Source organism: Lepidochelys kempii, chromosome 3 (assembly GCF_965140265.1).
Source record: "Lepidochelys kempii isolate rLepKem1 chromosome 3, rLepKem1.hap2, whole genome shotgun sequence".
Lineage (NCBI taxonomy): Eukaryota > Metazoa > Chordata > Testudines > Cheloniidae > Lepidochelys > Lepidochelys kempii.
Window position 1 is genome coordinate 38,808,023 of NC_133258.1, and position 21,297 is coordinate 38,829,319.

The window sequence follows — 21,297 nt, forward strand, 5'->3', positions numbered from 1 at the left end:
AAGTGAAATGTCAAGACTATTGGATGTAGTGACTGATCATAGAAATCTTTATAATTAATCATATCTGGCATCTTATAACTATTCTAGCAATTCACTATTGATTTTTATACAAAAAATATTTTAATGTACATAATCAGCTCTGAAAAAAATGAGGAAAATATAGCAATCATTCTGAACAATTATGTGCCCTGAGTTGGATGCTTCTGAAAATTTTACCCACAGAATATACAACAGCCTCCTTCAGGTATTCAGCTTCATATTTATACAGCTGATTATATGCATGTGTTTTGTGTATATATTTGTCTGTGTATACGTCTTTTCTCATAGTTTGAGATCTTTAATTTCACAAATAATAGTATTTACTTCCATGCTTTCTTAGTGTGTTAGCCAGTAAGTAAATGGGAACTACAGCTTATGGCATATTACTTTTTAAAAAGTCCTATGTTCTCTAGGTTGTTTTTTTTCTGATGTGGCTGTATAAAGTGTGTATCTATATTATTATACAAGCTACAAAAGCGGGCCTTCCTAGGATGGATTCAGAATAAGTTTATACTTGTAGCTTCTGTTCTGAAGATGTTCATATTTATGAGATTTATAAGTGAACAAAGAAAAGAGCTCCCTGATCCCAGTTCAGGATCACCAACATGGGGGTGAACATCATCTCTGGAAATGATTCAGAAGCTGCAATTGCTGGCCACCTCTTTCCGGCCAGTGAACTTACCTCTCTCCTATTCTTCATGATACTTCATTCCCAAATCATCCAGCAGTTCCTTCTGCTGTCCCTGCTCTGACCACTTGAAGAAACTTGGAAAAGTTTCTCCCAACCCCATCATCAGTCAAGTACTTAACCTGGTGGATGACCAGGGATATCCAATGAGTCAAATGAATGGCTGCTTAACACACCAACCTCATTTAGAGGTAACAATGGATGCCAGCCTACTGGAGTTACAGAACCCATATTTCCACGAAATCTTCTGGGAAGCTTATTAACCAGAAACAGAGACGCATAGCAACATTTTTGGAGCTAAGAGCAGTCTGCCTGGCCACTAAAGCTATGTACTCCGATTTGTTATAAAACAGATTTGTAAAATTTGGAAACATAATGATATTGCTGTTTAGGACCCAGACCCAGTATAGGACCTTTCCACCATTTTTTTCCTAAAAAAAATAATTAAATTTATTTAGCTCTTCTTATTAAACTGTTTGCCTTGTAGTTTTTCCAGTCTAAATCATCCTGTTAGAACCAGGCCTGGGTTTTAGACACATTTTCTTTTCCTATAATGCTTCCTATTGATATTACTTAGAAAAAAATTACAGGAGGATTCCCAGGCCAAAGAGACCATTGTGATCATCTAGTCTGACCTCCTGTATAACGCTGGCCATAGAACTTCCCCAAATAATTCCTAGAGCACATCTTTTAGAAAAAATGTCCTATCTTGATTTAAAATTTGTGCATACGGGAGAGTCCACCAGGACCCTGGGTAAATTATTCCAGTAGTTAATTACTCTAATTGTTAAAAACATACACCTTTATTTACAGGCTGAATTTGTCTAGATTCAACTTTCTGCCACTGGATCATGATATACTTTTTTTCTGCAAGATGGAAAGGCCTATTGTTAAATATTTGTTCCCCATGTAGGAACTTATGAACTGTGATCAAGTCACTCCTTTGTAAACTAAAGAGATTGAACTCCTCGTGGCTGTCACTATAAGGCAGGTTTTCTAATCCTTTAATGATTCTTGTGGCTGTTTTCTGACCCTTCACCAGTTTTCTACCATTTTCTTCAATTGTGGGCACCAGAATGGCACACATTATAACAGCAGCAGTTGCCCCAGTGCTAAATATAGCAGTAAAATAACCTCTCTGCTTCTACTTGGACTTCCTCTGTTTATGCATCCAAGGATCTCATTAGCTCTTTTGGCCACCAGATCATACTGGGAGCTCATATTCAACTGGTCATCATCACAACTCCCAATCTTTTTCAGAGTCACTGCTTCCCAGGGTAGAGTCCCTATTATGCAAGTATGGCCTACATTCTTTGTTCCTAGATGCATACATTTTTATTTAACCATATTAAAGTCAACATTATTTGCTTGTCCCCAATTTACCAAGCAATACAGATCTCTTTGTACCAATGACCTGTCCTCTTCATTTTTTACGACTCCCCCAGTTTTTGCGTCTGTAACCATCCCTTTGTGGGTCACAACTGAGAATATGAAATTCAGGGCAAACTGCTGAGAAATAGGGCAGATACACCCCAAAATGCTGTGGTCATTCTTCCTTAAGATATACCAATCCAGGCAACAAAAGTAAACTTCTGTTTCACCATACTGACTAATAAGAAATCAGAAAAGCAGTTTCCTTAGGCACTCCAGTCCTTGTATCCCCACCAAAAACACTAGACTTAGATTTCATAGTAGCAGCTGTGTTAGTCTGTGTTCGCAAAAAGAAAAGGAGTACTTGTGGCACCTTGGAGACTAACTAACAAATTTATTTGAGCATAAGCTTGAAGTGAGCTGTAGCTCACGAAAGCTTATGCTCAAATAAATTTGTTAGTCTCTAAGGTGCCTCAAGTACTAGACTTAGAGATGAGTGGTCCTTTAAAAACAATTTAATAAAATAAAAGGTTCTTCTGATCCCAAAGGACCAGGCACACACCCAGGTTAATATATAACTCAGATCTTACCTAAAAATCATGCTGATGCCAATCCTTTAGTATCTAAAATCTGAAGGTTTATTTATAAAAAAGAAAGAAAGGTGAGAGTTAAAATTGGTGAAAGGAATCAAATACATACAACAATTGAAAAGTTCTTAGGTCAGGCTTGTAGCAGTGATGGAATAAACTGCTGGCTTAAGTCAAGCCTCTGGTTGCTTCCAAATCATTGGAAGGTCCTCGATCCCTTGGTTAGAATGCTCCCATTAGTATAGGTCCATAGTCCAGAGGCTGGAGTAGGAAAGAGGCAAAATGGAAGTGTTTCCAGGGCCTTTTATAGCTTCTGCCATGTGGAGGGAAACCCACTGTTTCAAACAAAGCCCTCAGCACAGCTAGTGGAAAATCACAAGTGACAAGATGGTGTTTGGAGTCACCCGGGCAATTCACATGTCCATGCATGGTTCCACTTAGTCACAGTAAAAGTCCATTCAGGGTAGATGGGAGGTCTTCCATTGTGAGTTAAATGCTCCTTGATTAGCCACTTAATTTGAATAGTCCCTTCAAGATGTACAGGCTAGATACTTTGTGGGCATTACCCCAGGAACAAACATTTGAAATCCAGGTGTAGAGCCAATACTCTCAACTACAAATACAAGAATGATACATGCATACAAATAGCATAATCATATTCAGCAAATCATAACCTCTCCATAGACACCTTACTTGACAACCTTTGTACAAGATTTGTTGCAAATATTTAACAGTGGTTGCAACAGTGAGCTAAAATATAGTCATTTTTTAATCAAATAACGTCACAGTGTCATCTGCAAACTTTATCAGTGATGATTTCAGGTTTTCTTCCAGGTTACTGATAAAATTGTTAAGTAGCATAGAGCCAAGAACTGATCCCAGTGGGACCCCACTAGAAACACACCATCTTGATACTGATTCCCTGTTTACCATTACATTATGAGGTCTATCAGTTAGGCAGCTTTTAATCCATTTAATGTGTTAATCTTGTATTGTTCTAATTTTTAATCATAATGTTGTACAATGCCAAGTCAAATGTCTTTCAGAAATCTAAATATATTTTATGAACATTATTACCTTTATCAACCAAACTTGTAATCTCAACCAAAAAAGATATCAAGTTTGTTTGAATGGAACTATTTTTCATAGACCCATGTTGAGTGGCATTAATTATAGTTCCTTCTTTTAATTCTTTATTAATCAAGTCCTGTATCAGCTGCTCCATTATCTTTCCTGCAATCAGTGTCAGACAGGTGTAACATTTAATTGGTAAAGCATCATAATTCAGCTTGCTGTGGCCAGAAAATGGGTTTCCATTGATGTAGGAAACTGTAATCCTAAGTATTTTCCTCGATGACTTTTTTTCTTGTTGCTTCCTTCTTTCAGGACAGGTGAATGGTAGACAAAGAGGAGAGAGAGAGAGAACAGCAACAACAACAAAACCCTCTAGCTGCATCCTTGGCCATGTTGCCACAATACTTAAATGATTAAGAGTAATAAAAATGCTCAGTTTCTTAGTCTAATTTTTCAGTGGGAGGATATCTTGAAGTTGGCTAACTTCATGGTTTATATACTCTTGTGTTTTTGCTGATCTACAGGTTTGCATGTTTGTGTTCTTTCCTTCTTGAGATAGATGAACTTTCAAATATTTGTTTCAAGCAAATATAGTTGTTTTTTACTTGATTTCTAGGTGTCGGATTTAGTAGTAATACTGAACCATGAAAGAGCAGTTGAAGCTTTTGCAAAAGGTGGCAATCTTACACTTGGAGGAAATTTTACAGTGGCAATTGGGCCTTTGGGGAGGTGAGTAGCATTAAAATATAAAATTCAAGTAACGTGTTTTAAACGTATGTATTAACAAAAAAGTACTTCCATAATCCTATTTAAAATATACTTGCAAGTTTTATTTAGTTTATTCTAACAATCTGCTCAATAATTTTGTGGAAAACCTATCGTTCACTTGGCCAGTGTTGTCTTCATAGTATTATGCCACTTTAATTAGATACAGATTGTGCAGTCTCGGTCAGTTCTTGTCTTTCTCTCAACCAGACCTACAAAAAGCAATGGGAAAGAGGAAGCTAATAGAAGTTCAGTCTAGCTTAAATGGAGATTGTTTGTAGGTGGAAAGAAGAATTGATTGCCTCTTTCTATGTATGATTGAGAAAGGTAGGTTCACAAAGGCCCTAGATTTGAACATCTGGGAACTAGTAAAGGAAGTTCTTAGTGGAGGGCCCTGAGTTCTAAGATTAGATTACCTTGTTGGTCTATCGGACCCCAAATTTGTTAACCTTGGGCCAGCTTAAGACTCCTCTTTTTCACTCAGTCTTTTGCTTGAGAGAAATGACTGTGGGGAATATTCTAATTTTTATTCTGGTGTGGTCATTTGTTTGGGTTGGCCAATTGTTTGACTGTTTTAAAGAAGTCAAAAAATTTCTGTCAAACCTATTTTTTGACAGAAAATTGGGTATTGATTAAATGATTTTCATGAAAAGTGTCTGCTTTCCACAGATTTTTGGTCCAAAAAAAAAAAAAGAAAAAACCATAAACTGAAAAAAATGGGGCCAAACTAAAAAACTTTGATTCAGTTATGCTTTGCTGTCTCATGGAAGTTGTAGTTCTGTTGCTTCAAGTCCCCATTCTCCTCTTTGGGCCAGATTCCCCAGCTGGATGTCATTTCTCATAATGTACCACAGCCTTGAGACTCCCATAATGCACCGCCCCCAAAGAGGGGAGAGAGTGCTGCATCATGAGGGTTGGAGTCCAGCCAGGGAACCCAACCTATAGAAGAGAGTGAGAGTATGAAGCACTTGAACTACAGCTCCTATGAGACACCACTGCAGCATTTCCAATTTAAAAAATGTTTCGGTTTTCACGCAGATGTTTCACAAAAAAGTCACTTTTTTCCATGGAAAAAAACATTTTCTGGCCTTTTTTTTTTTTAAACGTCTCTGTGCAGAGGTTGTGTAATATACATTTCACAGCTTTGTAATACAATGTTCTGAGAACTGTACTGGCATGAAGTGATGATGCTGATACAAAAAGATTTATTATAGCAAGTCATTGTATACCGTAAGTTGTATTTTTAAAATCAATTTTATTTTATTTTGCAGTATAAAAGTGAAAAGAATTTACCAAAGAGAAAGGATAGTAGAGTTTTTTTGGGATCCTTAAAAGTCTGTTACAGAGCACTTTTTAATACCAGTAAGTGCTTTAAGTGTCCTTTTAAACAACAGGTTTCAGAGTAACAGCCATGTTAGTCTGTATTCGCAAAAAGAAAAGGAGTACTTGTGGCACCTTAGAGACTAACCAATTTATTTGAGCATGAGCTTTCGTGAGCTACAGCTCACTTCATCAGATGTATGCCGTGGAAACTGCAGCAGACTTTATATATACACAGAGAATATGAAAAAATACCTCCTCCCACCCCATTGTCCAGCTGGTAATAGCTTATCTAAAGTGATCATCAGGTGGGCCATTTCCAGCACAAATCCAGGTTTTCTCACCCTCCACCCCCCCACACAAATTCACTCTCCTGCTGGTGATAGCCTTGACATTGGCTATATTTGCTTTGGAATTACTCCTTTTAGTCTGTAACACAAAGGCATCTACAATATACAAATTGAAGAAGTTTAAAATCAGAAATAAGTGAACTAGAATGCCTTCCAGTGTACTAGGACCTTTATGTAATAGACATTATTGAACCTTGGTGAAACGACAACAAAACAAAACAATGGTATACAATAATACCTGGGTTACAAACTATACCGGAAAGATAGACTAGTCCATAGAAGTAGGATAGTAGCACTGTTTCTAAAGGATTCCATTGAATTTAGCCAGATGAAAATTCTGAGTGGAGGGAACCACCCAGTAGAATGGATACAAAACCTGAGATTAAAGATTGTGTATATTAGTAGGGCTATACTACAGTCTCTGGATCAAGAATGAAACAGAGTGTGCAGAATGTTGAGTAAGATCAATGAGGCAGCCAAAATCTAACAAAATGATGGTAATGGAGGATTTTCAATGATCCCGATATAAAATGACACAACAGGACAAAGTTGAGAGAAAATGTCTGAACGCCTTAGCTAGTTGTTTCTTGGAACAACTACTTGCTGAACATGAAAGAGGAACAATTTTTGACTTAATTGTAAGTAATACACAGGAGCTAATTCAAGTAGTGACATTCGCTGAGACACTGAGCTATAATGACCATGACAAAATTAGGTTCAACATCCAAAGTGTAAGTAGGGCACCATAAAGTCATAGTGACACTTATCATTAGAAAGGGAGATTTAAATGAAATGAGAATGTTAGTCAAAAAGGCCCTAAACCTAAAAGTAAAGGAAGAAAAATTCCTAGAGGTGGCATGAATGGTACTAAAAATACAATAAGAGTCTCCGATTATCTTCACTACAACAGTTAAATCAAGTTTGTTCATCTGAGTTCCTTCTTTCCCTGCTGTTTCACCACTAAAAAGAGCAGTGTAGACATGGGAGGCACTGCATGGACATGTAAAGAACATGTAGGGTATGTATTCTGTGTGTTTACATATGTAGGGCACTCTACTCTACCTGCGTAAGTCATGCCTCGCCATCAACATTGATATTTATACCCATGCTAGCTGGGGTGTTCAGTGTCTGTACTTTAAATGCCACCACATATGCAGACTTGCCTTCTGAAGCAACACACTTGAGCTATACAAAGTGACTAGATTAGCAGAGGGAATGGACTAACACCTGATGAGTTGTTGTGGCTTCAGCTGTTGCATTGCCACTGCATTACTAGCTTGAGCAGCAGTAGCACATGAGCTTCAACTTTCACCTCCTGACAGAGCAGCTAGCTCAAGTTTAAACCACCACCTGTCTTGAGCTAGAGATGTTTTTGTGTGGATGGGAGTCATGTTATGGGGGGAAACTTGAGCTATACCTTGAGCTAACTCTAAAATAAATTTGTTAGCCCTAGTCTACACTAGGACTTTACGTCGAATTTAGCAGCATTAAATCGATGTAAACCTCCACCTGTCCACACGATGAAGCCCTTTATTTCGACTTAAAGGGCTCTTAAAATCGATTTCCTTACTCCACCCCTGACAAGTGGATTAGCGCTTAAATCGGCCTTGCCGGCTCGAATTTGGGGTACTGTGGACACAATTCAACAGTATTGGCCTCCGGGAGCTATCCCAGAGTGCTCCATTGTGACCACTCTGGACAGCACTCTCAACTCAGATGCACTGGCCAGGTAGACAGGAAAAGAACCGCGAACTTTTGAATCTCATTTCCTGTTTGGCCAGCGTGGCAAGCTGCAGGTGACCATGCAGAGCTCATCAGCAGAGGTGACCATGATGGAGTCCCAGAATCGCAAAAGAGCTCCAGCATGGACCGAACGGGAGGTATGGGATCTGATCACTGTATGGGGAGAGGAATCCGTGCTATCAGAACTCCATTCCAGTTTTCGAAATGCCAAAACCTTTGTCAAAATCTCCCAGGGCATGAAGGACAGAGGCCATAACAGGGACCCGAAGCAGTGCCGCGTGAAACTGAAGGAGCTGAGGCAAGCCTACCAGAAAACCAGAGAGGCGAACGGCCGCTCCGGGTCAGAGCCCCAAACATGCCGCTTCTATGATGAGCTGCATGCCATTTTAGGGGGTTCAGCCACCACTACCCCAGCCGTGTTGTTTGACTCCTTCAATGGAGATGGAGGCAATACGGAAGCAGGTTTTGAGGACGAAGAAGAGGAGGAGGAGGAGGAGGTTGTAGATAGCTCACAGCAAGCAAGCGGAGAAACCGGTTTTCCCGACAGCCAGGAACTGTTTCTCACCCTGGACCTGGAGCCAGTACCCCCTGAACCCACCCAAGGCTGCCTCCTGGACCCAGCAGGCGGAGAAGGGACCTCCGGTGAGTGTACCTTTTAAACTACTATATGTGTTTTAAAAGCAAGCATGTGAAAAGATTACTTTGCCCTGGCATTCGCGGCTCTCCTGGATGTACTCCCAAAGCCTTTGCAAAAGGTTTCTAGGGAGGGCAGCCTTATTGTGTCCTTCATGGTAGGACACTTCAGGCCAGTAACACATACTCGGGAATCATTGTACAACAAAGCATTGCAGTGTATGTTTGCTGGCGTTCAAACAACATCCGTTCTTTATCTCTCTGTGGTATCCTCAGGAGAGTGAGATATAATTCATGGTCACCTGGTTGAAATAGAACGCTTTTCTTCAGGAGACACTCAGAGGAGCCCATTCCTGTGGCTAAACAGAAATGTTCCCCACTGTTAGCCACAGGGAGGGGGGAGTGTTGAGGGGGAAGCCACGCGGTGGGGGAGGCAAAATGCGACCTTGTAACAAAAGCACATGTGCTATGTATGTAATGTTAACAGCAAGGTTTACCCTGAAAGAGTGTAGCCACTGTTTTATAAAATGTGTCTTTTTAAATACCGCTGTTCCTTTTTTTCTCCACCAGCTGCATGTGTTTCAATGATCACAGGATCTTCTCCTTCCCAGAGGCTAGTGAAGATTAGAAAGAAAAAAAAAACGCACTCGAGATGAAATGTTCTCCGAGCTCATGCTGTCCTCCCACACTGACAGAGCACAGACGAATGCGTGGAGGCAAATAATGTCAGAGTGCAGGAAAGCACAAAATGACCGGGAGGAGAGGTGGCGGGCTGAAGACAGGGCTGAAACTCAAATGTGGCGGCAGCGTGATGAGAGGAGGCAGGATTCAATGCTGAGGCTGCTGGACGACCAAACCAGTATGCTCCAGTGTATGGTTGAGCTGCAGCAAAGGCAGCTGGAGCACAGACTGCCACTACAGCCCCTGTGTAACCAACCACCCTCCTCCCCAAGTTCCATAGCCTCCACACCCAGATGCCCAAGCACGCGGTGGGGGGGGCCACCGGCCAACCAGCCACTCCGCCACAGAGGATTGCCCCAAAAAAAGAAGGCTGGCATTCAATAAATTTTAAAGTTGTAAACTTTTAAAGTGCTGTGTGGCATTTTCCTTCCCTCCTCCACCACCCCTCCTGGGCTACCTTGGTAGTCATCCCCCTATTTGTGTGATGAATGAATAAAGAATGCATGAATGTGAAGCAACAATGACTTTATTGCCTTTGCAAGCGGTGATTGAAAGGAGGAGGGGAGGGTGGTTAGCTTACAGGGAAGTAGAGTGAACCAAGGGGCGGGGGGTTTCATCAAGGAGAAACAAACAGAACTTTCACACTATAGCCAAGCAGTCATGAAACTGGTTTTCAAAGCTTCTCTGATGCATACCACGCCTTTCTGTGCTCTTCTAACTGCCCTGGTGTCTGGCTGCGCGTAACCAGCAGCCAGGCGATTTGTCTCAACCTCCCACCCCGCCATAAACCTCTCCCCCTTACTCTCACAGATATTGTGGAGCACACAGCAAGCAGTAATAACAGTGGGAATATTGGTTTCGCTGAGGTCTAAGCGAGTCAGTAAACTGCGACAGCGCACCTTTAAACGTCCAAATGCACATTTTACCACTATTCTGCACTTGCTCAGCCTGTAGTTGAACAGCTCCTGTCTACTGTCCAGGCTGCCTGTGTACGGCTCCATGAGCCATGGCATTAAGGGGTAGGCTGGGTCCCCAAGGATACATATAGGCATTTCAACATCCCCAACAGTTATTTTCTGGTCTGGGAATAAAGTCCCTTCCTGCAGCTTTTGAAACAGACCAGAGTTCCTGAAGATGCGAGCGTCATGTACATTTCCCGGCCATCCCATGTTGATGTTGGTGAAACGTCCCTTGTGATCCACCAGAGCTTGCAGCACTATTGAAAAGTACCCCTTGCGGTTTATGTACTCACCAGCTTGGTGCTCCGGTGCCAAGATAGGGATATGGGTTCCGTCTATGGCCCCACCACAGTTAGGGAATCCTATTGCAGCAAAGCCATCCACTATGACCTGCCCATTTCCCAGGGTCACTACCCTTGATATCAGCAGATCTTTGATTGCGTGGGCTACTTTGCATCACAGCAGCCCCAACAGTAGATTTGCCTACTCCAAATTGATTCCCAACTGACCGGTAGCTGTCTGGCATTGCAAGCTTCCACAGGGCTATTGCCACTCGCTTCTCAACTGTGAGGGCTGCTCTCATCTTGGTATTCATGCGCCTCAGGGCAGGGGCAAGCAAGTCCCAAAGTTCCATGAAAGTGCCCTTACGCGTGCGAAAGTTTCGCAGCCACTGTGAATCGTCCCAGACCTGCAACACTGTGGGGTCCCACCAGTCTGTGCTTGTTTCCCGAGCCCAAAATCAGCGTTCCACAGCATGAACCTGCCCCATTAGCACCATGATGCATGCATCGGCAGGGCCCATGCTTTCAGAGAAATCTGTGTCCATGTCCTGATCACTCAAGTGACCGCGCTGACGTCGCTTCCTCGCCCGGTATCGCTTTGCCAGGTTCTGGTGCTGCATATACTGCTGGATAATGCGTGTGGTGTTTAATGTGCTCCTAATTGCCAAAGTGAGCTGAGCGGCCTCCATGCTTGCCTTGGTATGGCGTCCGCACAGAAAAAAGGCGCGGAACGATTGTCTGCCATTGCTCTGACGGAGGGAGGGGCGACTGACGACACGGCTTACAGGGTTGGCTTCAGGGAGCTAAAATCAACAAAGGGGGGTGGCTTTACATCAAGGAGTATTTCAGGCAGGACTTCACGGAGGGTTCCAATAAGAAATGGTGAATCTAAGTTATTGTTCTTATTGGAACAAGGAGGTTAGTCTGGCCTCTGATTGATACATGGCTAGATTTACCTCGCTGCACCTTCTCTGTGAGTGACTGCAGTGTGACCAGAGGAATGAGCCCTCTAGATGGGGGAGGAGGCAAATGAGTACAAAACAAATCTGGTCTATTTCTTGTTTTGATCCACTCCATCTATCTTTTACATCTTTGGCTGGCAGCAGATGGTGCAGAAGGACTGCATGCCATCCACATCTAATGGCTGCTCGGCAGAAGATGGTACAGTACGACTGCTAGCCATCCTCATCTCTTGCCTGCCCGGCAGAAGATGGTACAGTACGACTGCTAGCAATCCGTATCGCCTGCCTGCTCACCATAAGACGGTTCAATAGGACTGACTGCAGGACTAAAGAGAATGACCTGGTCAAGTCACTCCAAATTTAGTCCCTGCGCCCATGTCTGCCCAGGCGCTCCCAGCCGACGTGGCCAGGAGCACCTCGGACACGACGAGGATGGCTACCAGTCGTACTGCACCGTCTGCTGCCAGAAGGCAATGGATTGCTGCTACTGTGTAGCAATGCCGTACCGCGTCTGCCAGCACCCAGGAGACATACGGTGACGGTTACCTGAGCGGGCTCCATGCTTGCCGTGGTATGGCGTCTGCACAGGTAACTCAGGAAAAAAGGCGCGAAACGATTGTCTGCCCTTGCTTTCACGGAGGGGAGAGGGGGGGCCTGACGATATGTACCCAGAACCACCTGCGACAATGTTTTAGCCCCATCAGGCATTGGGATCTCAACCGAGAATTCCAATGGGCAGCGGAGACTGCGGGAACTGTGGGATAGCTATCCACAGTGCAATGCTCCGGAAGTCGACTCTAGCCTCGGTACTGTGGAAGCACTCCGCCGAGTAATGCACTTAGAGCATTTTCTGTGGGGACACACACACTCGAATATATAAAACCGATTTCTAAAAAACCGACTTCTATAAATTCGACCTTATTCCGTAGTGCAGACATACCCTTAGTCTCTAAGGTGCCACAAGTACTCCTCATTCTTTTTGCTGATACAGACTAACACAGCTACCACTCTGAAATCTAAAATGAAGATAAGCACTCGGAAGACATGCATGCTGTTAAAAGACAGTGTACAGCAAGGAGTGTAAACCAATATGGCTTCACTGCAAATTTTGAGAGTCTCTTCAAACAGAAATCCTTCAAAATCTGGAAATCTGACCCTAGTAAAGCTAATATACAGGAGCATAAATTATAGCAGGCAGTAAATACAAGGGGAAATTGAAAGGGCCAAAGTGGATTTCAAAGAGCAAATAGCTAAAGTTGTACAAACAAATGAGACTGCAACCCTGTATCGTGCTGACCAATGTTATTATGTCTCCTCTTTTGTCTCTGTCCATCTGTCTGTATCCACCTGTTGTCTCTTGTCTTATGCATAGATTGTAAACCTCTGGAGGCACGGATCTTTTTGTTTTGCCTATACAGAGCCTGGTACAGTGGGGTCCTGGTCCATGACTGGGGCTGCTAAGTGCTACAATACAAATAATAAATAATGTAATGTTGATAAATAAAATGTAATAAATATTGAAGGAGAAAATCTAAACTACTCATACACGTTAACCGAGTTCTGAATTAACTGTATTAGTCCAGGAAAGGAACATGGGCATCATTGTTGACAGCTCAGTGAGGACCTTTGCCTAATGTGCAGCTAATGTGGTCTAAAAAGCAAAGAAGATGCTAGGTTGTATGAGGAATGGGATGATGAATAATACAGAGAATATTCTAATGCCAAGTCACCTGGAATACTGTTTACCCTACTGGTCACCCCATCTCAAAAAGGATACTACAGAACTAGAGGGGTTCAGAAAAGAGCAACAAGAATGATCAAGGGCATAAAAAGAGCTCTCATAGGAAGAGAGACTTAAAAGGCTGGTTTGCTTACCTTAGAAAGGAGGTGAATAAGAGGGAACATAGTAAAAGTATATAAAATAATGAATGGTAGAGAGAAGAGATCAGGAATTTTTGTTTAACTTGTCTGATAACACAAAAACAAAGGGATATTCAATAAAATTAAAAGATAAATTCAAAACTGGTAAGTTGTTTTTCATACATTAACATGTAATTAAACTCTGGAAATCACGGCTTTACAAAGTTGTTCAAGTCAGAATTTAATCCAATTCAAGAAGAATTGAATATTTTTAATGGATATCAAGAATATCCAGAGTTGCCTTATTAATGATAGCAAATTTTGAGGAAGAGATGTTAAACCTCATGCCTCAGGGCTTAACTGATTTTTAAATATTAAAGACTCAGCTGAGACTTAATGTGGGGGGCAGATTATTCCAGAATTTCCTGTTGTAGGGTTCTTAAACCTTCTGCTGAAGCATCTGGTACTGGCCACTGTTGGAGACAGTATACTGGATTAGATGGACCTTGGACCAGAGACAATAGGGCAATTCCTATGTTTCTACATACTCCCTTGCAAAACAAAATTCCTGCTTACTGCTCTGCTCCCTAGCATAGCAAAAAATGTTGTATGCCAACAGTCTAAAGATTAGCGTTCTAGAAAACTGCAGTTCAAACAATGTATAATATGGAAAATAGCTATTTTATCTTTAAAATAGAAGTAGTATAATGCATTGAGTTGTCTGACAATATTTTAAAAATACATCAATTTAAATTTATATTGCACTGGTTTACATTTTTTTAAAATCTTCAGTGGAAATAATAGGATTGATCAGAGGGAAAAGGAACAGATAGACATGAATCAAAGGCTACTTACAACCTATAGGTAAAAAATACTTACATTACAGGTGAACATGTGGCTGCAGCTTAAATCTGAAAATCTATATTTTTAAAAGGAAAATGGCCATCTTTCTGTACAATTTTATCACGTTTCCAGAATGGCTCTTTATTTCATTGTCTGAGAGACTGGATAATTTAATTACTGTTTTATTTCCCTACGCATGGTATTTCTCATCCATAGTGCACTTTCACTTTTACTTTTTACTCCCCCTCAAAATCCAGATGTGGAAAATAAGCAAGGAATGCATTTGTTCAGTTGTAGCAAAGTAATTGGACAATCAGAAATGCAGATTGTCAGAAATAATTTGATCATTGTGCCAGAATTGTAAAATTTAGAATGAGCAATTGTCAGTTGCTATTCTTGTTACAATAGCATGTTGATAAGAGCCATGCAAACTTTTTTCTTTTTTGTAGAAATTTAGAAGGTGATGTTGCCGTACGAAGCTCAGCTGCTGTCTATACATACTGCAAATCGCGAGGGTTGTTTGCAGGGGTATCTTTAGAAGGAACATGTTTAATTGAAAGGAAAGAAACTAATCGCAAGTAAGTCGGATTCAAAATCATAGACTCATAGAGTTAGAAGGGACCGCAAGGGTCATCTAGTCTAACTGCCTGCCAAGATGGGGGATTTGTTGTGTCTAAATTGTCCAAGACAGATGACTATCCAGCCTCTTTGTGAAAACCTCCAGTGAAGAAGCTTCCACAACCTCCCGAGACAATCTGTTCCATTGTCCTACTGTTCTTACAGTTAGGAAGTTTTTCCTGAGATTTAATCTATATTGTTCATGTGTGTTTCTTCCATATCTTGTACTGCATCATCAAATGGGTTACACTGGAATTTTAGTGGGATGGACTTTTAGGAAAATATTCAAAATAAATCTTATAGTTAACTTTCGAGACTAACCAATTTATTTGAGCATGAGCTTTCGTGAGCTACAGCTCACGAAAGCTCATGCTCAAATAAATTGGTTAGTCTCTAAGGTGCCACAAGTACTCCTTTTCTTTTTGCGAATACAGACTAACACGGCTGTTCCTCTGAAACCCATAGTTAACTTTGTAGAATTGAGATGCTCTGATATACTACTTTTGGTTGTGTTGAGTTCACAGCCAGTTCCGTAATTTATAAACAAATCAGGGTAAGGTAATTCATTGTTCAGATACTTTAAATGTCTACTGTACTTTCAGGGTTAATAGGTGAATATTTGATACATATTGGTATAGTGCAGTGGTGTGCAACTTAGTGTCCGCGGGCCTCATTCAGCCGATCGGGTAATCTGATTGCGCTGGCCCGCTGCTTCCCACAGCTCCCATTGGCTGGGAATGGCAAACCGCAGCCACTGGGAGCGGCGGGGGGCCATGCCTGTGAACGGTCAATGTCAGCAAAATGTCTTGCAGCCTGCAATCAGCTTACCCTGTTGGGCCGCAGGTTGCCTACCACTGGTACAGTGGAACAAATTCTATCCCTGGAATGATTTCAGTAGAAATTGCAGGTCATTATCGAAAGCAAAATTGGGCCCATGGTATCTCCAGAAGCATTAATGGTGGAATTTGAGTATTGAAATTATATTGCCTCCATATGAACATTTATTCCACTGCACCATGCCAAGAGTTTATTTTTGATGTGAGTTATCTGTCTTTTTTTCATTAAAACAAGAAGTTTTTGAACTTCTGATGTATTAGATTTGGCAGGGAATGGCGGATATCTGGTTCAATGTCTTTTTAAAAATAAATTGGGGATTGTGGTTTAGAGCCTCACTAAAGATGCTCAAGAGCTGCTTCTTTCTGTTTTGTTTTGTTTTGTTTTTTACCCATTGCTATCAAAACTGTCAGAATTGATGGGAGATTTAGGTCCAGTTTTCTAAATCTTAAAATTCTTTTCCCTTCTGGTGCCATTGTTGTAAACATACACATACTAGATTTCTTTAACTTTATTGTCAGCTGCTTTCTAAGATGATAGCAATACTGTAAAATCAAAATTATACATAGATAATATGATAAAACTAAAATCTTTCCAAAATACTTTATTTTTTATCCCTCCTCCCAAGAAAATTATACATTTGCTTTAACACATGGCTCCAAAGATGCACTAAAATGCAAAGAAATGAGGTTTTCCATGCTGTTTTCTGACAGGTTTGAAATCTTGTTTGAGTCAAACCACTTGGATGAAAAATACATTAAAATCAAACCAGTCTGAGTTGGAGACAATTAAAATTTTAAATTGAATGTCTGCTTTTTCTAAAAATCTCCAATCCTAGTATTGCTGTTTATAAGAGTAAAGGTTTTTAAAAATCCGAAATGTACTGTACCAATTTTAAGCTGTACAGTAGCAAAGGCATTAATTCATATTTCTTAAAAGCACAGTTTTGACAGGCCCTTATGTGAGTACATGTAGAAGATATGCGGGGACGCATGCGAGCAGGTTCTCCCCTTGTACAGCTGAGGCAAGGTCAGAAAGCAAGATGCACACACAGCAGGGAGAAGAACAGGTTAGGGATATGTCTCCCATTGGAACAGGCAGACCATGCTAGTGGGTGGGTCCTAAAGGTTTGTGTACGCTGTGAACTAGGCCACTCAAGGAGTCTAAGTCTGTGAATTAGGCCACTCAGTGAGTAGTTAATTGTACATGCTTAGAAACAAATAACACATCCACTGAAATGTTTATGGCATATTTGTGAAAACAGATACTGTTGAACATTACCAAGAGTCCAGTTTTCCTTCTTGCTCTAATATGAAAGGACTCTTTAAATAAATAAATAAAATCTGTAATCACAATATAGCAAGAGTTTTAGCAAGTTTGTCCCACTTGTTTTCTATGGTTACCAAGAGTTATTGTGGTCGATATTAAAAAGGCCACATTAAAAGCCCTTTAAGCTATAACTGTTTTCTGTGAAATCACTGTTCTCTTTCCTTGTTTAATGCTGACTTTCAGTGAAGCAGATGATCCTGCAGCTGGCATCTGCTAGTGCGTGCGCACAAAAAAATCCTGATGTTTCATTTTTTGCACACCACCATGCTTTTCTGTAGAAAATGAGCTGGAACAAAATATTGGTGAAAATTAAGATGAAGTAATAATAAAGGGAAACAAGTCTGTTCCCTGTACTTTATTGTTCTCAATTTATATTGGGCATTGAACAGCTTCTGCCATTCCTTCGTGGGTAATCAGTTTAAGAAATCAAGTAAGTGTTATTTATACAACATGTCGAAATGGCATGGTACATAGGGAGTCTTTTAAACTGTAGGCTAAACTAAAAGTATAGATGAGACGATGATTAAAGCAACTGATATAATTTTTTGTGCTAGATTTTATGGTCAAGATATTCGAGCTAGTGCCATTTTATTTGGTGATGTACCTCGTCTTACTCAATCAGAAGATCTGCATGAAATTCTGGATTCCTTTACTGAACAATATGAAAATGAGGAGCAGAAAAACAGGAAAAGGAAAGCAGGAAGGGAACAAAGGAAGGTTTGCACACATCTTTTTCCATATTGGCTCTCTGTTGCTAAATCCTTTCATCTACAATTAGACCTAATCCTAATATTGCTGTGTTGATGGCACTCACATTGAAGTCATTGGATATGTTAAGTGCTGACTGATGGAAGGGTAGGGTGTCTTCTTTGAGTATACTGTATTCACTCAAGCGCACTGTTCAGTATTGCCAGGGGAACCTCCTCCACAGAAGAACCCTACTATTACATTAAGTTTTGCATACTCCAGTCTAACAAAATAATTCTTCATTTCACTGTTTCCGAGAAGACAACCAACTTAAAGAGACATATCTGTATTTGACGCACTACAATCAGAAATATTCAAAATGTTCTTTTCAGCTGCAGCTTGATCTTCAAGAAAAATGTTAATTCTTAAGAATATATGGAACAAACCAGGGTTTTTCAGTTGAGTGTTCTGCTCCTTCTGTTTTCCATCCAAAATTATAACTCTTGAATTGGGCCATCATATTTAATCTCTGAGAATTATGGGAAAAGACATTATCAATGTCTAGGCAATATTATCTCTCTAGATGTAACAGCTGATGCTATTGAGAGAGACTATAATATATATAATTTATTTTCCACCTTTTTGTTAAAACATCAAGCAGTAACATTTATCATTTACACATATAACTTCGTAGTGAATTATTGTGTGGCTATATCAAAATCTGTCTTTAGTTTTATAGTTTGAAATGTAATGTCATCAAGAGGAAATATGTGATGGGTGCTTCTTAATTTCTTCTGGACTATCTCCAGGCCTTCAGTTACATTAACCTATACTTGCTAGTGAGGAGTGATTTTTGCTATTTTAAAAATTATTTATTTTAGGCTAATGATCCACCTGTTAAACCATCATCGAGGCCACAATCACGTAAACCACCTGTGTATGCTGCAACAGCAGGTATGAGTGTTTTGATGATTACATTAAATTGTTGCTATATGTGAAAGAAGAGTATTAGAAATACTCTGAGTATTGATGTTTTTATGCTATTCAACCCCCTTTTCTTGTGTGAGATGGTAACTTCTCTATAACAGTTTGATTTGTCAAAAAGTGGAAGTATTTTGGGATAGATTCATGAAAGATAATGGGTGAAATTTTTATGGTTTTTAACTTCTAATGTACTTTTATCGAATTTCTAAATGCAACATAACGTTTACTAAACAGACACTACAAAATGGCTGATTGTATTATTACTACATATTGTAGATGACAGCTGAATATAGAAATTAGTGCCAGTTTTACAGTCATGTATGTAATAGCTCAGAAGGGATATTAAAGTTAATTGGGTACATAATGGTCCACTTTGTATTGTTATACCAATAAAATAAAAACCAGCAGGATCTTATTAAAGGGAAAAGGGCAAAATACCACATTTATTGTGAATACAGAAAGAATCATAGTAAGCAGTTAGTTATAGCTATAACATTCCATTCAATTTCATATTTATTCACACATTCATACACACACACACAGGTTCTGCAAGGTTGTTATCATAGTTACCAGCCTAAGAGTTGCTCATGCCAAACCACTGGCCAGGTGGCCTGGACATGAGGAGGGAGCAGGGCCTTGTCAGATGCTCATCTGATGCCCCTGGAAGTTGGTTTGCAGAATCAGAGTTCCCCAAAGTTCTCACTTTTTAGAGTCTATTTTTATAGGAATTTCTTCCTATGCCAGTCTATGGGAATTGCTTCATCATGCTGTTGCTGAATCAATCAGCAGATACCACATTCCTGACAGCTCCGTGCTGCTAGATGTTATCTTGTTCTTTGGTTCTCCCATTCTTGAGGCTGTTGGGTGGATTCCAGTCTGCCCTCTGGGGGGGGTGGGGGGTCCTCTGGTTATTTCCACTCGACGCCTTCTTCAGCTGATGGACACTGGATTCTTAGGCTGGCACCTCCCTGATCATTCAGTTATTATCCACACCAAGCATCCATCCACATACATCCTCTATCTCTATTTTAATCACAATTGTTAATACAACAAAAGGGCGGGGAGTCTCTGGGTGCTGTTTCTGTTGTTACAGAGTATTGCTTTGAGTTTCTCTCTCTCTGTGAATTGCTTTGAGAACAGACTCTGTCTTAAAATGTACTAACGCAATTAGCAGCTTGCAAGTTTCACACATAGAGGGAGAGAAACAGTACCAAAAACCAAGAGACCTCTTAATTAGTAATACCCTGGAATTTAAACTGTGGGGAATCAAACTCATTTGTGATTTTAATACAGAACTTCTTTAATATGATCCAACAGTATGATGGATTTTTTTTCCTATTTAAGGGGAATGTTTTCTTGTAAAAACTACTGACTTTTAGGAGGAAGTTAATCTCTTCTGGTCTAGGCCCAATGGGCTGCCTCTTTTCATCATCCTCCTCAAATAGATAGATGAATCTTTCACTAGGATACTATCTTAATTCCTTACTCTATTTTAGTCTTCCTTCTGCCACACAGCAAGTAGGGTATGTGATGCTCCTGCTGATATTTTTTTCCCCTGAAGCGCCTTTCCTATTCTATTGGGAAATAGATTAATCAAGAGTTTCATTCCTCAGTCCTAGTGCAGTAAATAGCTATTTCTTCTCTCCACCACCACTTCTTGGCTAACTACAATAATTTTGTGGATACTGAACATATATTACAAGAGCAGAAAACAAAGTAAATTGACCTGTATTGATATGTTATATAAATTAATTATTTACATTTTTCTGCAGCTGTAAAAAATCCACACAAACTTTATCCTGAACTTCCCAATTACCATCCCACGGAGGGTAAGTACTACACTTTGAATTTATTTTATAAAGGCCACATACAATGGGTGTGAGACCGTATGGGAATATTTTGGAAAACGTTATACTTTTTAAAAAAAATTCTGTGCTGCATCCCTTTGTTATATTTATTATCCAGACAAATCAATATTTCCTTCTGGTTTTTTTATGTTTCAGAGTAGCAGCTGTGTTAGTCTGTATTCGCAAAAAGAAAAGGAGTACTAGTGGCATCTTAGAGACTAACCAATTTATTTGAGCGTAAGCTTTCATGAGCTATAGCTCACTTCATCGGATGCATTCGATAAAGTGAGCTGTAGCTCATGAAAGCTTATGCTCAAATAAATTGGTTAGTCTCTAAGGTGCCACTAGTACGTGTTAGGGGGCGGCTTATTCCTTCACCCGCTTCCTTCCCTGGTCCTTCTCGCATGAACAGAGAGCAACAATACCCGAAGTCCAAAGGTGCAAACAATTCAATGTTTATTGGGGTCAACTTCCAGCAAGCATGATTACAGTTTCCTTCCTTAGTGTCCTCCTTCCCAGCTCTGACACCACAGAGCCTTACGCCTGTGTCCTTGTTCCCATTCCTACCCTTAGCCAAACATGATTCCAATTTCCTTACCCACATTCCCTGTTCCCATTTCCCCCCACACACACACACACACCCACCCACTCACTTCCTGATTGACTGCAGGCTATGTAGTAAAACTTGAGTTCTGCTTTGCTATACCTTAACCAATCATCTTCCTGAAATTTAACTAACCAATCCTAACATATTGTAACATGATTATGTAACCAATTATATCCCACCACCTTAATTAGTTTACACTCAGCAAAATTAATTATACAGCAGACAGGAACAATCA

General features: G+C 40.3%; 1 protein-coding gene across 5 annotated transcripts in view; it reads left to right on the forward strand.

Annotated features, from left to right (window-relative positions):
- Positions 1 to 21,297, forward strand: part of SH3YL1 (SH3 and SYLF domain containing 1) — a 134,333-nt gene that overhangs the window by 44,693 nt on the left and 68,343 nt on the right. For 4 of the 5 annotated variants that reach the window (XM_073336164.1, XM_073336165.1, XM_073336162.1 and 1 more), the window contains 5 exons: positions 4,376 to 4,488; positions 14,606 to 14,734; positions 17,492 to 17,654; positions 18,506 to 18,578; positions 20,381 to 20,437. In XM_073336164.1, coding sequence (XP_073192265.1) covers positions 4,376 to 4,488; positions 14,606 to 14,734; positions 17,492 to 17,654; positions 18,506 to 18,578; positions 20,381 to 20,437 — 535 coding nt within the window. The remainder of the gene's footprint in view (positions 1 to 4,375; positions 4,489 to 14,605; positions 14,735 to 17,491; positions 17,655 to 18,505; positions 18,579 to 20,380; positions 20,438 to 21,297) is intronic. The other variant, XM_073336163.1, reaches the window with a different exon arrangement.